The sequence below is a fragment of the Nicotiana tabacum genome, chromosome 8 (genome assembly GCF_000715075.1).
Source record: "Nicotiana tabacum cultivar K326 chromosome 8, ASM71507v2, whole genome shotgun sequence".
Taxonomy (NCBI): Eukaryota; Viridiplantae; Streptophyta; class Magnoliopsida; order Solanales; family Solanaceae; genus Nicotiana; species Nicotiana tabacum.
Window position 1 is genome coordinate 187,292,666 of NC_134087.1, and position 16,948 is coordinate 187,309,613.

General features: G+C 35.8%; 2 protein-coding genes across 2 annotated transcripts; both read right to left on the reverse strand.

The window, feature by feature from the left end:
• Positions 1–3,197: 3,197 nt before the first annotated feature.
• Positions 3,198–5,022, reverse strand: LOC107797931 (ethylene-responsive transcription factor ERF054-like). Its single transcript, XM_016620854.2, has one exon. It carries the CDS (start codon positions 4,887–4,889, stop codon positions 3,894–3,896), a length of 996 nt encoding a protein of 331 aa, XP_016476340.1. The 5' UTR covers positions 4,890–5,022; the 3' UTR covers positions 3,198–3,893.
• Positions 5,023–6,634: 1,612 nt separating this feature from the next.
• LOC107797930 (uncharacterized) lies at positions 6,635–9,318 on the reverse strand. Its single transcript, XM_016620852.2, has 5 exons — positions 9,028–9,318; positions 8,776–8,908; positions 8,544–8,647; positions 7,700–7,871; positions 6,635–7,604 (listed from the first exon to the last, which is right to left on the reverse strand). The coding sequence occupies exons 1-5, from the start codon at positions 9,066–9,068 to the stop codon at positions 6,825–6,827; spliced, it is 1,230 nt and encodes a 409-aa protein (XP_016476338.1). The 5' UTR covers positions 9,069–9,318; the 3' UTR covers positions 6,635–6,824.
• Between the last annotated feature and the right edge of the window lie 7,630 nt (positions 9,319–16,948).

The window sequence follows — 16,948 nt, forward strand, 5'->3', positions numbered from 1 at the left end:
AGATTTCTTTTTCAAGTTGAAGTCCTTCGAACTGCTCCTTCCAGTTGTCTGCCTTGATACGATAATCGTTCATTAACTGCTCTGTATGGACGATCCTTTTCATCATCTCCGTGCCAATGAGGTTGATCTACACAATGAAAAGAAAAATGTGATACTAATGAAAAGGAAATCACGTGCAAAATAAAAAGCTAAGGCTTATACCTTTAAAGATGAATGAACGATATCATTCATCCACATTAAAGAACTGTGGCTTTCCAATTTTGACTTCTCAACTAGCCAATCAATGGTTTCATCCATACATTAGCTTGCCCCGATTTCTTCAGAAGATTGTCATCCTCAGGAACCTCAATGGTAACATTTTTCATTACCTTATTGTTACTAGAGAAACCAACTTCAATATGAGAAGTTGTAACAGTAGAAACAGTCGAGGGAGTCAAAATAGCCACGGGCGGAGCATTGGCAGTAGCAACAAGTGCGGGTAACTGAGGATCAACTCGAACAGACACGGGAAAATAAGCAAGAGGCGTTTCCTCAGAAATAAAGCCGAAGTCTTCATCAAACCCATGAGAAAAGAGTTGTTCAATAGAACCACAGGGTGCGGCAGGCATCTCATCATCAGAACTTACGAAGGTAGCACCTTCAGGCTCAAGCGTAGGAATAGAACTAGGAGAAGGAGTAGTTTCGTCATCTGAAATGACACGTCTCCTAGCTCGAGGCTTACGAACCAAGGAGCCTTCATCCCGCTCCTCTTCACTCTCGGAACTGTGTGCTCTGTCAGCTTTTCTTTTTGATGAAGAACTCAAAATTATCTCTTGTTCCATCGATAGAGAGAGTCTCGAAGCAGTAATCGATGTGGCACTTACACCCCGAATGGGAAACCCTAGTAAAGAAAGGGGTTAATAAGTGCCAAAGTAAGTATGGAAGCAAGGTAGAAAGTGGAAGAGAAAGATACCATGAGTCTTCATTTTCCATCCAAACCTGTTAGAAAGGTATTTCCAGGACCTTTCTTCCATAGGAGAAACGATTAACAATTTTTCTACCCAACCACGGAAATCTAGAACTTCCTCAACAACTTCCATGGTTGCTGAAAAAGAAAAATAAAAGAGCTATGAGATTGCAGGTTCTTCGCAAAAAAAGAAGAGAAATAGAAAATATGAAAAGAAACTTATGTGCAAAGTTTCACTTTTCTGGGAAAGGCATGTTCTCTTCTCCCACTAACCCACTTGTGGGAGCAGCAATGAATCGGGCATACCAACCACGATACTTGTCATCTTTAGGGCTTACTAAAACACTCTTACTCCTGGCCACGAGAGTAAAAACCCGGAACGAAATAACTTGGGGGAATAAAGATGAATAATATGATAAAAGGTGAAGGGTAAAGCAGCCAAGTTTGACAAGTATCTAAGGCATGCCACAACCCTCCATACAATAGGACCAATCTGTCCTAAACAAACGTTGAAGAAATGACAAAACTCTATGATGATTGAGTCAATAGGTGGTCTAAAACCCAACGTAAAGGGATATGTATACACAAAAGAATAACAACCTTTGAATGATGTAATCCTTTGATTTGCATTCGGAACTAAAATTGGAAAATCATATTTTCAATGACAGTCTCTCCGCACAAAAGAAATCAAACCCTCAGTAATTTGGAAAGGGTAAACATCATCGCGATCATCAGAAGTCATAGAAGTAACTTGATTTCTAATCGATTCTCTATCAGTAAAGAAGGAAAGTTCAGCGGGAATAATCTCATCAACAGTGGGTTCACGAAGCGGTTCATTAGAATCCCTACTTCTAGCAGAAGATCTATGAGAAGAAGAAGCCCTAGTTCTAGAAGACGATAGGGGGAGTAATACTGGGTTGAGAAGAAGAACCACAGATAGAAACAGATCCTAAACTATGTAACATGCCACCTCTTTTACTTCTGGTAGGAGCAGACGAAAGGGGAAGTTCATCCACTATAAAAACTTTACGAGGATCGGATTTGAAGAAGACATAGTAATACGTGATGAAGAACGAGAACTATTGTGAACAAAGAACACTGTCGAAAGTTTTTCGTAAAAGCAAAGCAAAGGCAAAGGATGTATTTATATGAAGAAGTAATCGTCATGTAAAGGGGGTCATGATGGAAACATCATAATGAAACAGTCACTTCATGACTGATGCAGCCGCAAAAAAGCCCTAGAAATCGCTGAAGAGTCGTAGACCCAATTAACGAAGGCCACGTGGCACATGCATTAAAATGGATGTGACATACGACGCATTGGTTCTAGAGAAGACATAATGATACATGGGAAACGACGGCAAAAATTCCTGCCATAAATACATACCACTTCCCAAATATTCAATTGCAGAATATTCGGCAAATGGGGGGACTATCTGTATTGGTAAAAATAATTATTGTACGTGGATTTATATGAGTGGCTGATATGACAAGACACATGGATCATTAAGAAAACGACAATTGGAGAGATGCATTAAAAGAGGCACGAGTCGTAATAGATACAAGCAAATCACCCACGAGAGGAAATAATATGTTCGCTCAAGTTTAAATGGTTACATGAAGAGGTACCAGCGGAATGAATCAAGACAATAAAAATGAAAGATTCATGAATCATCAATTAATGAGTGTGAATGATCTCAACCGTTACAGAATCTTCATGAATAGTTGCAATTACCAATTATAACGTCTGATTAATATCATTAATGCTCATAATGATTCGGTCATAAAAGGGAAAAGACGTCGTACTTATATATTTCTATATAAGAGAAAGATATATCATTTGTACAGACACGTTCTGATTATTATTGGAATACAATTACTTTCTTTTGCTTTCTATTGATTACTTTGCTATTTCATATTCTAATTTTCTTTCTTATCACTGTGAGAATATTAAATTTCTTGATTATCAGTAGCCCGAATACTTCTAAAAATAGGCTTTGACCGAAATACCCATTTTTTGGTTGAACAGTTTAAGTGATAACTAAAGCAAATAACATGAACTTTGTGCAAAGTAGTGTCGGTTTGTTGTCTCAATTGGACTTTTAAATGGTTTGTACGAGGAACTGTGGTAGATAAATTAACTTTGTGGTATCGACATAGTGTATATATACATAGTAGTAGCCAGTAGGTGCAATAATACCACACATCAATAGTGACTTAAAAACTGGGAATATCCGCATTGGATCAAAAGAGGATAACTGGTGAAGTGATATTTCACAGAAGACAACACGAAAATTACAGGACACAGTCTGAAACAAACATTAAAATGTAAAGTCTACAGACTCTAAAGAAACTTTTATTCTTTCCATCTGTGCTGATAAAAGCAAAACCTACTAAATTAAACAGCCCAAAAGAAAGTAAAACAACATAACTAGATATTGATGATAGTATTGATATTGATAACGTCCCTAGATGTAAAAGCCAACTAATGAAATTACCTCTGCAAAAAAGGCAAAAATATGCAGCCATTTTGCAGATAATGGTTCAGGTGTAAGAAGGAAAAGTAATCACTAAAAGGCAAAGTGGAAGTGAAGTGGAGAATTCAAAAGGATCTCCAAAGAGAAACACAGGTTGTTCCATGTAAAATCTGCAACCAGTGAGGAAAAGATGAACAAAGATGGAATGGTGAACTCACAGGTCTGACTAAAAATATGCAACCTATGAAAGAAGTTAAGGAGATCATTGAAAAATTAATCTCCTACTGCTGAATGATGGATATTGAAAAGCGGGGCGGAGAGAGAGAGAGGCCTATGCGTGCAGGAAGAATAAAAAAGAACGTCGCAACGATATGCATTGGTTCAACATAAATCTTCTGTTCTAAGCTTTCTCAGGCCTATCAAGAAGTCTGGTGTCTCCTCTGCAGAAGGTCTAATTCTAAGCCGGTGTGTTACCCTAAGGGCTTCATCGTGCCTAGAAGATCGGAATTATGAGGTTTCTGCTGATGGAAATCCCCAAAATTAATATTATGGGGCAAGATGAGATTATTGTTTGTGTCCAAATCATCCCAAACTGGACTTCCTGGACCCCAACCTTCTGGTATTGCGTTTAACCAAGCCTCAAAATCAGATAATGTTGCACCACAACTCTCCACATTCCCTTGAACTCCATCAATAGCTATAACCTCACTTGATCCTATTTCCTCTTCAAAATTTCCACATCCAGATGGTGGCTGTTGAGGTTGTTGCAACTGAAGATTCTCTGGTGATGCTGCTTTGTTTATACCAAGGAAGAGCTCGGGAAAATTGAGCTTCGCACTCTCTCCTCGTAACTTATAGGCCTCGCGATCATAAGCCATGGCTGCATCTTCGGCAGTGTCAAAAGTGCCAAGCCAAAGACGAGTCCTTTTTCGAGGAAGACGAATCTCAGCTACCCACTTACCCCAATGTCTCTGCCTTACTCCTCTGTACAGTTTCGTCATTGAATAAGGATGCTGTAACAGAGGACTAAACAGGGGAACCCTGTTACTCTGTCCCAACGTATTCAACATTGTAGTCCTCCTTCTTGGACTTAAATTCAGTGTTTCATGACAATGCTGCAGCTGATGCTGGAATGGTCCCAATTCCCTTGAAAAGTATTGTGGGTGTTGAGCAGAAAATGAGATCATTTGCTGCTGATTTTGATGCGTCGGATGAAACAGAGGCGTGCTGTTTGATCTCAATTGATGTAAACTTTCAATGGATTGCTGAGTTCCATCTAAAGCAAACGGAAAAACAACTCTTGGCGAACGAGAAGTAGAAGAAGAAAGAGGAGGAGGAGAAAATGCTGTGTGTGGGGGAGTAGTATAAGGAACAGAGGATTGAAAACAGAGTTGGTGTTCTGGACTTTTGATCTTCTTTTGTAAGCTAGTGTTGAAGTCTTTGCCGTTCTCTCTCTGCCAATTCATTTCTTCTTCCAAAGGTTTCTTTGATTTGCTATTACAATTCTTGGATACTAAATCACAAAATGAAGAAATAAAGATATCAGGGAATTGAGAACTTAAAAGGACAAAGAACTGATAATTTGGTTGAAAAACTAAATGTTAGAAACCTTACTATTGTTTAAGTAAACACATCCCTAATATGTGGAGTGGGATATTTTTGGAGAGAGGGAGTAGCCTTACCCCTTAACTTAAATTCCAAATAAAACCAAACGCAAAAAAAAATATAAAATATAATTTCCTTGTTACCAAACACACCCTTTTGTTCTTCTCTAATCTCATAGAGTATTATATTTTGCTTACGGAGAGTGTGAAAGATACTTATAAAATGAGTTCACAAAAGTAAATCATTACTAGGAGTCTATATTATGTACTATAGATTGGTAACTTAAAGAAAAGAGTGATTTTGTAAAGTCCTCAGAAACTATTATGTGTGTTTACTTTACACGGTGTAAAAAGTTTTACATTCTAAATCTATATCTATATATCTATCTATATAAAGATGAGAATTGGCAGGATGATGTGGCAGTCCTCTAAAAACCAGCATTCTTGGTTATCTTTTTTCCTGTTTTTTTTTGGACTTTCATCCTATTTTTAGTACAATCTCCATTATTAAAATATTTTCCTACATAATTATTGGTATGAGGTTAAATAAGGAAGAGAAGGAAATTTTGGAATTGAATTATATCTTTCATTATATACATTCATTATGAATATTAAATAAGGGAGGGGAAGAGATTCCCCATTTATCCCTTTTCCCCTTTATTATTGCTTTTTACCCGATTGTTTTTCATTTATTATGCTTTCTATCATAATAGGAACTTCAATTTAGTATTGCAATTTATGTTCTCAAAAATCATGTTCTTCCAAAAAGAGTGGAACGGCTGCAATAATTAATACAAATAATGGTCGCAATTTGAAACTACACCTTCTTGGTTATGATGGCAATTAATCTTCATTCATTTTCTTCTTCAAAAATCTTAGTATGAATAAACTGTAACTGATAAGAAAATCAAGGGGATCCAAGAAAAGCAGTGAATTGGAAGAGCCGAAGAGGTATCTACCACCAGTGGCCAACGACTATGTGTTCTTTCCCTTAAAGAAGTTTTCATGATGAGTTTATTCTTTTTTGCAATTCTATATGAAACTTTAAAATCAATTGTCAGATTTGTTTGTGCTTCTTCTTGATCGTGTTCTTAAATTAAATTCGAATTAGTAAAAGGAGAAAATTACAAGCCCATGTCCAAAACACGAACAAGGTCAGGTTATCCATGCCTATCTGTCTTTATTTTCTCTTTTGAGTCATTTTATATTTTTTTGAAGTATTCCATATGTAGGATTTGTTTCTTTCTCACACGCTGTCAACTAGCAAAATTATTTAGTCTATTATGGTAACTTTGCACATTCATAAAATGTCAGGAGAACCCAAATTTAGCATACATTTTTCTTTGAAGTTCATGGTGAAATTTGCAAGCACGTGTATATATGTACTTTGTTCACATTGTTAGGGTTGATTGTTCGTCTTCAGTAAGGTAATTGGAATATTCTGTATTTATTTGTCATCGTAACTCTTTATTATCTCTTAATTGGTTGGTCATATATGTAGCGTGCTAAAATGCTTCATCAGTCTGGTTACTGATTCTAAATTCTAAATTCTAAATTCTCAACTCATATATTCACAGGCTTACGTTAAACACTTAGAAAAATCACTATCTCTGTTTAACTTTATATGAAACAGTTAGCAGAAAAAATACAATGAAAGAGAAAACACACACCACATTCTCTCCATCTCTCTTAACTCTCCATGCGCAATGCATTTCTTATGCTACTATAATGAATAACGAATAAAACCAACATAACACTCAAATCTACTCCAGAGAGTGAAGTGGTATGGTAAAGCAATTAAGTTTTTTGCAATTTCTCTTTCTTAAGAGCAATGAACTTAGCTGCTAATTCATCATAATCAGGGAGCTTAGGATGTACATGACTATTCCTAGGTGATCCTTTTCCAGGCTCTTGAAACGGAAATGAATTTGATCGAAGAAAGTTGCTCGCGACATTATCTTTAGGCCTTTCAGTTGGCATTGTAATCGTCCTCAAATAAGGCTGCTGATTTTCTTTTGTCATTTCTGATGTTGATGAGAACGTAAAGGAACAACATTCTTGACTTTCCAAATGATCCTTCACTGATGCATCCTTTATCGCGATAAATCTTGGCTTTTGCACAGGAAAAATATCCATATTCATATCAGTATCTATCTTTAACATTAAGGGAAAGAGAGGTCCTTTGAATATGAATAGCCTCTGATCTAGGAAATTCAAATCTTTGCTCAAAATGGACTCAAACTCCTCTATGTCATCAAAGTAAATCGTCTCCTCGGCAATTTGATCTGAACTTTCTGAAGTGGATTTTGTAGCTTTTCTCCCTGTTTTTTGCCCCAAAGTAAACCAAGAATCCCTTTTTATTATAGCCTGAGGACTAGAAATTGCAGATTCGAACGACATACTAGACCGAGCAGAATTTGAAACTTTTTCTTGCTCAGTAATTACCATCTCATGCTGTGATTCATTTCTGTATTCAAGAAGCAAAGGTCCTCGTCGAAAGCAAGTCCTTGCTATTTCATCAACCAATCTGTATTTCACTTCATTTGATACAGACTTTCTGTAGATGTTCTCTTTTATCTGTAACCAAAACAATAAGTAAAGTTAATAAGGTTATAACCTTGATTTACTTTCTAGTTTGCAAGAGATTAACCCTTTGTAAAATGTGGACAAACCTGATGATTCACAATATTGCCAGGAAGTAATTCAAGGGCAGATGTTTCAAATTTCTTCCCATAACGCTCGGTAAAGAGCTTCCTGATCACTAAAAGCTCTGGTAAATCGCCAATTCTTGCTGATACAAATATGAGACTTGACACTGCTTCTTTGATGTCATTCGGACAGTCCCTGAAACAAAGCAGATATGACAAAAGTTCTTGAGTTTAACTTCTACATATTTAGTTTCAGATCACCTAAAATATAACTATAAGTGACCGTCCATACTAATTAATTAGTAGATTAATAACTTGCTATAATCTAAGTTGCTCGGGCACGGGTGCGGGTGTCCGACACAGACGCAGATCTAGAGGTCGGATCCTTCGAGATAGTAAATTCTAAGTTCGGAGACATAGATTCTAGTACGGATATATGTGTGAGGATCCAGCTAAAAATAATTCAAGAAAATAAAAGTATAAAAATATCTCTAAATTAGGAGAAATTTTGTAGAATACTTACATATAGCTTGTAAAGTGTGGATTTCGTTTTTATTCTCAAGTTGTAAATAAATAAATGATTGATTTCTTAGATATGGTATGCTATTTTCTTCAAATTTACCCTAGTTTTGGTTCTGATTTCGGGAATCAAATTATATCTCGTCCTAAAATTTTCTTTACGCCGTAGTCAAAGTACCCAAAAGTGTTAGACCACATCCAGTGCGAAGCCCATACCCACACCCATACTAGTGTCGTGTCGACACGGTACCTAAACTTGTCATGTCAGAGCAACTTAGGGTATAATACCAAATTAATTAGGCATGAAATATAGGGATTGAGGTACATTTAAATGCTATTAATTTCTTACTTGTGTCTACGGATGTATGGAAGATTCATGAGGATAAAATCACAGAAATTCTCCAATAACTCATACACTACCAACATATTATCATCCATATAAAGCTGCTCAACCTGAAAATTCAAGAAAACAACAAAATATTGAAATTCTGCAAGATTAATACTGTCAAGAATTCCAATAATCTAGCAGCGGATACGTTAAAAAACCATGACTAACTCTCTTAAAAATTCATAGCTTGTACCCTGTCAAAAACAATTTGGTAATGCCCATGTCTGAGTAGCTCTCCTAAATCATCCCTCAACTGTCTGATAATGCAACTTCTCTTGTTTTTCAGCAGCTTAAGCCGGCACTTAACTCTCTTAATCAAATTCTTACTGCCACAGAAAAATAACAAATGCATTAACATTAGCTTAATTTAACTCATTTCTTGGGCATCAAGAACAGCAGAAGAAGAAGAAGAAGAAGAAGAAGAAGAAAAAGCAGTTATACCAACCATTTAGTAGCTTTTCTCCACCCAAAAAATATATAAAACATGACAACAAAAGTCCCAAGAAAAGAAGTTGATGGTTTAAAATGCAGGAACTGTGTGATACAAGGTAGTACAAATAACCTTAAATGGCAAAGAAAATGAAATTGAGAGGCTGCACTGTGTGTTTTCTGTGATTATAACAGCTAAATTAAAGAGAAAGTAAAAGAAAGAATAAGATTCTTGGGGTTCACGAGGAATAGGATGATGAAATAAAGTTGGTAATTTTTTTTTTTTGATAATATTGGGTGATTAATTTAGTAAAAAGGAGATAATTGAAATTAAGGAACAAGATGAGAAGCAGCTTTTTTTTAATATAATGTAGTTGGAAACTGCTCCATTATGCTCACAACTATTAGACCATATCCCATGAATTATATCACGTTCATCAATTTCTTTTCCCGCCATTTTATTTCCCATCATATTCTGATCGATTATTTTTCTCTCTAATTTCATATTGTATTATTCCTTGTTTCAGCTTTTCTTTAGTCATCCAGAAGTTCTGTTTTTTTTTTAATAAATTTTTGTTGCAACTAACACGAGAATTTTTTTTTATATTCAGTCTCAAACAATTCTTGAACTGTCGAGAATGATATTTAATCTTCAATTAAGTATAAGGTTAAATTTAAATAATTTTTAAGGGTTTTTGTTATATCTGTGACAATGTAAAGACTTTTTTACAATTATTAGTATATTTTAACATGTGATAGTATATTAGTTATAATTTTATGAAGTTATAAAATAATATTTACCATAGTTATTTATTCTTTCTTTTAGCATCATAGCTACTCCCTTCATTCCCGTTTATATGAACTTTTCATTTTTCGAGAATTAATTTGACTAATTTTTGAAGCTAAATCGGATTAGATTAACTCAATATTTTAAAGTTAAAATTTAGATATACAAAAAATATGCGAAAAGTATTACAAGCAGGGGCATATATAGCATTAGGTTGCGGATTCAACTGAATCCATAACTTTTGATGCGGAGCATAAATTTATATATAAAAATCTACTAAAATTGAAACAAATAGTAGATTTGAACTCATAGATTTAAAAATATAATGAGTTAAATGTTAAAAATATTAAATGCTGAACCCATAAAGTTTAAATCCTGAATCCGCCTCTAATTACAAGTTGCATGATGAAAAAATACATTTCAAATTGATGACCAAAGTTTATATAGCTTAAATTCAAAAAGCAAAACGTTCACATAAACTGAAAATACGAAATAATTACTTGTAATTATGTTATAAATGATCAAATATATAATCATTGCGTGGAATTTAAACTCCAATTTCTAAATATCTAATGCATCCGCATGATCATCGCGTTATCATTTGCTCATGTCCTGTTTAATTGCACTTCCTTAAAATGCACGCTGTAGTTTTTTATCTGGAAATACAGTTATTTGGATGGTCTTGTTGGGGTCAAAGGAACAGTTCACCAGTCAAATCCTTTGGGAGAAGAAAAGCCAAAATAAGTACATCTTCTGTCTCAAATTATGTGAATTAATTTGATTATTGTTCGAAGATAAATCGGATTAGATCTAACTTAGTATTTTAAAATTAGAATTTAAAAAATCTCAAAATTATAAAAAATACTACAAGTTGTAATTCTTCTTATATTAATACGATAAAAAATTATTTTAAAATATTAATAAAAATTTACATAGTTTGAATTTCGAAAAACGAAAAGTATCACATAAATTAATAAGAACGGACTAGCATATAATGAGTCAGAGGCGGATATAGCCTAAAGTCTATGGATCCAGCTGAACTCATAACTTTCGATATATATATATAGATATATATATATATATATATATATATATATATATATATATATATATATATAAATCTATTAAAATTTAACAAATGTTAAATATCGATCCATAGTTTTAATAGTATAATAAATTTAGTACAAGTTTGAACATATTAAATTTAAATTCTGAATTTGATGAGCAGTACCTCATTTTATTTTGTACGGACAAGGTAATGCCTTTGATGGCCCAAGCTTAACGAACTAAAGCCATAATGTGGATAAGCTGGGAACGTGAGAGAGGAAAGTGGGGCTGTTATCTAGGCATGAAGCTGAAAGCTAGGCATAATGATGGTCACCAGTGGCATCAAAAGGTTAGATTCTTTTTACCTTTGTACTTTATGAGTACTTAATTATTTCTTTTGCAGATAACTATAAGATAGTAATCATACCTATTCCTAAAAGCAAATAAAAAGAAGTAGAGTTTGGGTCATGTTTGGTGGAAATGACACCATGCAGTCATTTTTAAGCATATTGTTTAAAATATATTTAAAGATTAATTAATTTATTCAAATTTTAGGATATGATGTCATGAAGTTTAAACCTTAAAGTTCAAACTTAAGGACATCATGTCCTAATGTCACGACCCAAAATCTAACCATGGTCATGATGGCGCTTGCCGTGTTACAAGACAAGCCCATTTTCCAAAATATTACTATTGATTGATTTTAAGAATTTAATAAAATATTTCCAATAATTTAATTCCTGATAAACTAAACCAACTCTAAATATAAATAATATAATATGAAAACGAGTCTCAAACATCAGGGTGTCACCAAGAAATTTAGCAGATAAATGCAGCAACAACAAAAGTAAATGCAACCTCACAGAAATGTCACTCCATCACTCATCACTCGCACTCAACACTCAACACTCAACACTCAACACTCAATACGCTCAACACTCTGCGCTCACTGGGGTGTGTACAGACTCCGGAGGGGCTCCCAATGCCCAAGCGCTAAGCACGGACAGCTCACGTGCCATAATATCAATACCTAGATCCGCACGGTCAACTCATGTGCTACGCGGACAACTCAAGCGCAATGACTCACGTGCTACGCGGACAACTCACACGCTATGGTATTAATATCCTCACAATCAGGCCCTCGGCCTTACTCAATCATTTACCCCACTAGCCTCACCATCATCAACAAATAAGGGGACACAATCCACATCATGTATCACAACATATTAGCAAATAATAGAGACTGAGGTAAACATGTACAATAATTTCTATGATTGAGTATAAATAATGTGAGCATGAGTAAAGCCTAAGCATGATCTCTAACATGAAGGCAGACAAGTTCAACAACAAGTAACAACGTAAACAAAAATGATGGTTATACTCATGGGACGGACCAAGTCTTAATCCCTCAAGGTATACACTCACACGTCCATCACCTAGCGTGGGTATCACCTCCGAACAATCACATGATATCAAATTCTCCGCGTTTATACCCTCAAGGTCAGAGTTAAAACTGTTACTTACCTTAACAGCGTAAAATCCTATTCCGGAATGCCCTCGTCTCTAGACTCGGTCTCCAAAAGCTCCGAATCTAACCATAATCAGATTAATATCATCATCATATGCTAAAGAATCGAATTCCACAATAAAAACTATAAAATATACCAAAAATACAAAATCGGCCAAAACCCGACCCCCTTGCCCATATCTCGAATTCAGTCAAAAATGGCAAAATCAAAACCCTCATCCTCTCCCGAGTCTAACCATATAAATTTTATCAAAATCGGACTCTGTTTGGTCCCTCAAATCCCTATTTATAACTCTCTAAAACTCAAGCCCTAACTCCCTCAATTTCACTTTGAAATCAACAATCAAATCTCAAAAACGAAGATGGATTCATGAAATATAACCAAAATTGAGTAGAGAACACTTTCCCCAATCCATATGGTGAAAATCGCCTTCAAAATCGCCGAAATCCGAGCTCCCCAACTCAAAATATGACCGAATGAACAAACCCTAGTTTATATATTTTTCTGCCAGTTATTCTACCTCGTTACCCATGCTAAACAATCCCAAAACTCGTATTTTATGCCTCCAATGGATTCCTTGTGAAATTCTAGTCAAACTAGGATTTTGAATCACTCAATTTGACCTTATAATGGATGAGATACGTAGGTTTTAATATTTGCAAATAGTGTAGATTTTCAAATACGCCGTCAGTGGCAATTTCATAATTAATCTGAAAAATCTGGCAACCTAATTCTTAGTAAAATGATCATAAAATCCTTATACGATGTCCAAATTCGACGATTGTTTTTGCTACAGGTCCGTAATTACGATACGGATCTATTGATTCAATTAAAAAAGAAATCAGAGCTCATTTGTTCAATATGATATCACTTATGCTTAAAGAAACGTCGTCGAAACATAAGAAAAATGATCACAACACAACTCAAACCTATTCGAAATTCACTCGAGGCCCTTGGGACCTCAACCAATAATTCCAACAATTCATATATCACTACCCGAACTTAGTTGAACCTCCGGAACACCCAAAACAACACCAAAACATCAAATCAACCCCGAATTCAAGCCTAAGAACTTCTAAACTTCCAACTTTCGTCAATTCAAGCCTAATTCTACCACAGACCTCCAAATTACATTCCGGACACAATCCTAAGTCTAAAATCACCCAACGAAGCTAATCGAATCATAAAAATTCAAATCCGAGTTCGTTTACGCATAAGTCAACTTCCAGTTGGTTTTTCTAACTAAGAGATTAAGTGATCATTTCACTCCGAAACTACTCCGAATCCAAAGCTACCAACTCGATACAACTCAACACATTTGAACAACACATAAAAAAATATAAATAGGGGAAACAGGGCTATAACTCTCAGAACGACTGACCAGGTCGTTACATCCTCTCCCTCTTAAAAAAACATTCGTCCTCGAATGATTCTAAAAACATACTTGGAGTCTCAAATAGGTTAAACCTTCAACAATACCTTCTCGTCACATTCAAAGCATATGAACTCATCTCGCGGTCACATCATATTCATCACGTATCCATCAAGCCACCATTTCCACTAATAGGGACACTACCGGACATATAGGTCCACAAGCACGCGCTCATACAATCAACACCTCAATGCTCAATCTACAGTCAAAACCCGGCCTCAAGTCCTCCAGACTGGACCAACATCAACACACAGAAATTACCTCTTACACCTCATCTAGGAAATCACAAGTCGTCGATGCAAAACTAATAGCGAGCGCTCATGTGCGCATACGAATGCGTGGAAGGAATTCAAAGAGTTACACTTCAAGCTGAATCAATACCGCACGATAAGAATTCAAGAAGGTAAAGGTTTCCTAAAGGTTTTGTAGCCTCTCGAAAATAAGTACAGACGTCTTCGTACCGATCCGCAAGACTCTACTAAACTCGCTCATGACTCGTGAGACCTATGCTACCTAGGTTCTGATACCACCTTGTCTCGACCCAAAATCTAACCATGGTCATGATGGCGTCTATCGTGTTACAAGGCAAGCCTATTTCCCAAAATATTACTATTAATTGATTTTAAGAATTTAATAAAATATTTCCAATAATTTAATTCTTGATAAACTAAACCAACTCTAAATATAAATAATATAAACTATGGAAACGAGTCCCAAACATCGGGGTATCACCAAGAAATTTAACAGATAAATGCAGCAACAACAAAAGTAAATGAAACCTCACAACAATGTCACTCCATCACTCATCACTCACACTCAACACTCAACACTCAATACACTCTATGCTTACCGGGGGTGTGTACACACTCCAGAGGTGCTCCCAAAGCCAAAGCGCTAAGCACAGACACCTCACGTGCCATAATATCAATACCTGGATCCGCACGGTTAACTCATGTGCTACGCGGGCAACTCACGCGCTATGGTATTAATATCCTCACAATCAGGCCCTCGGCCTTACTCAATCATGTACCCCACTAGCCTCACCATTATCAACAAATAAGGGAACACAGCCCAAATCAAGTATCACCGCATATTAGCAAATAATAGAGACTGAGGTAAACATGTACAATAATTTCTATGACTGAGTACAAATAATGTAAGCATGAATAAAGCCTAAGCATGATCTCTAACATGAAGGCAGACAAGTTCAACAACAAGTAACTACGTAAATACACATGATGGTTATTAGGCCTCACAGCCTCACGGAACAGACCAAGTCTCAATCCATCGAAGTATACACTCACACTCCCATCACCTAGCATGGGTATCACCTCCGAAAAATTAAATGATATCCAATTCTCCGGGTTTATACCCTCAAAGCCAGAGTTAAAACTATAACTTACCTTAACAGCGTAAAATCATATTCCGGGATGTCCTCGTCTCTGGACTCGGTCTCCAAAAGCTCCAAATCTAACCATAATCAGATTAATATCATCATCATATGCTAAAGAATCGAGTTCCACAATAAAAACTATAAAATATGCCAAAAAAAACAAAATAAGCCAAAATCCGACCCCCGGGCCCATGTCTCAAATTCAGTCAAAAATGGCAAAATCAAAACCCTCGACCTCTCTTGATCTAACCACATAAATTTTATCAAAATCAGACTCCGTTTGGTCCCTCAATATCTAAAACTCTCCAAAACTCAAGCCCCAACTCCCTCAATTTCACTTTGAAATCATCAATCAAATCCCAAAAATGAAGATGGATTCCTGAAATATAATCAAAATCGAGTAGAGAACACTTACCCCAATCCATATGGTAAAAATCGCCTCCAAAATCACCCAAATCCGAGCTCCCAACTCAAAATATGACCGAATGAACAAACCCTTATTTTATATATTTTCTGCCAGCTATTCTGCCTCGTTACTCATGACAAACAATCCCAAAACTCTTATTTTATGCCTCCAAAGGATTCCTTGTGAAATTCTAGTCAAGCTAGGCTTTTAAATCACTCAATTTGACTTTATAATGACTAAGATATGTAGGTTTTAATATTTGCAAATAGTGCAGATATTTAAATACGCCGTCAGTGGCAATTTCGTAATTAATCTGATAAATTTGGCAACTTAATTCTTAGTAAAATGATCATAAAATTCTCATACGATGTCCAAATTCGACGATTCCTTTTGCTACGGGTCCGTAATTACGATACGGATTTAATACTTCAATCAAAAAAGAAATCAGAGCTCATTTATTCAATATGATATCATTTATACTTGAAGAAACGTCATTGAAACATAAGAAAAACGAGCGCTACACAACCCAAACCTATTCGAAACTCACCCGAGGCCCTCGGGACCTCAACCAATAATTCCAACAATTCATATATCACTACCCAAACTTAGTCTAACCTCCAAAACACCCAAAACAACATCAAAACATCAAAACAACCTCGAATTCAAGCTAAGAACTTCTAAACTTCCAACTTTCGTCAATTCAAGCCTAATTCTACCACGGACCTCCAAATTACATTCCGGACACAATCCTAAGTCTAAAATCACCCAACGAAGCTAATCGAATCATAAAAATCCAAATCCGAGTTCGTTTACGCATAAATCAACTTCCGGTTGACTTTTCTAACTAAGAGACTAAGTGATCATTTCACTCCGAAACTACTCCAAACCCAAACCTACCAACTCGATACAACTCAATACATCTGAACAACATATAAAGAAATATAAATAGGGGCAACATGGCTATAACTCTCAGTACGACTAACCAGGTCGTTACATCCTCCCCCTCTTAAAAAAACTTTCTTCCTCGAACGAGTCTAAAAACATACCTGGAGTCTCAAATAGGTGAAACCTTCAGTAATTCCTTATCGTCACATTCAAATCATATGAACTCGTCTCGCGGTCACATCATACTCATCACGTATCCATCCAGCCACAATTTCCACTAATAGGGACACTACCAGACATATAGGTCCACAAGCACGCGCTCATACAATTAACACCTCAGTGCTCAATCTACAGTCAAAACCCGACCTCAAGTCCTCCAGACTAGCCCAACGTCAACACACAGAAAATCACCTCTTACACCTCATCTAGGGAATCATAAGCCGTCAATGCACAACTGA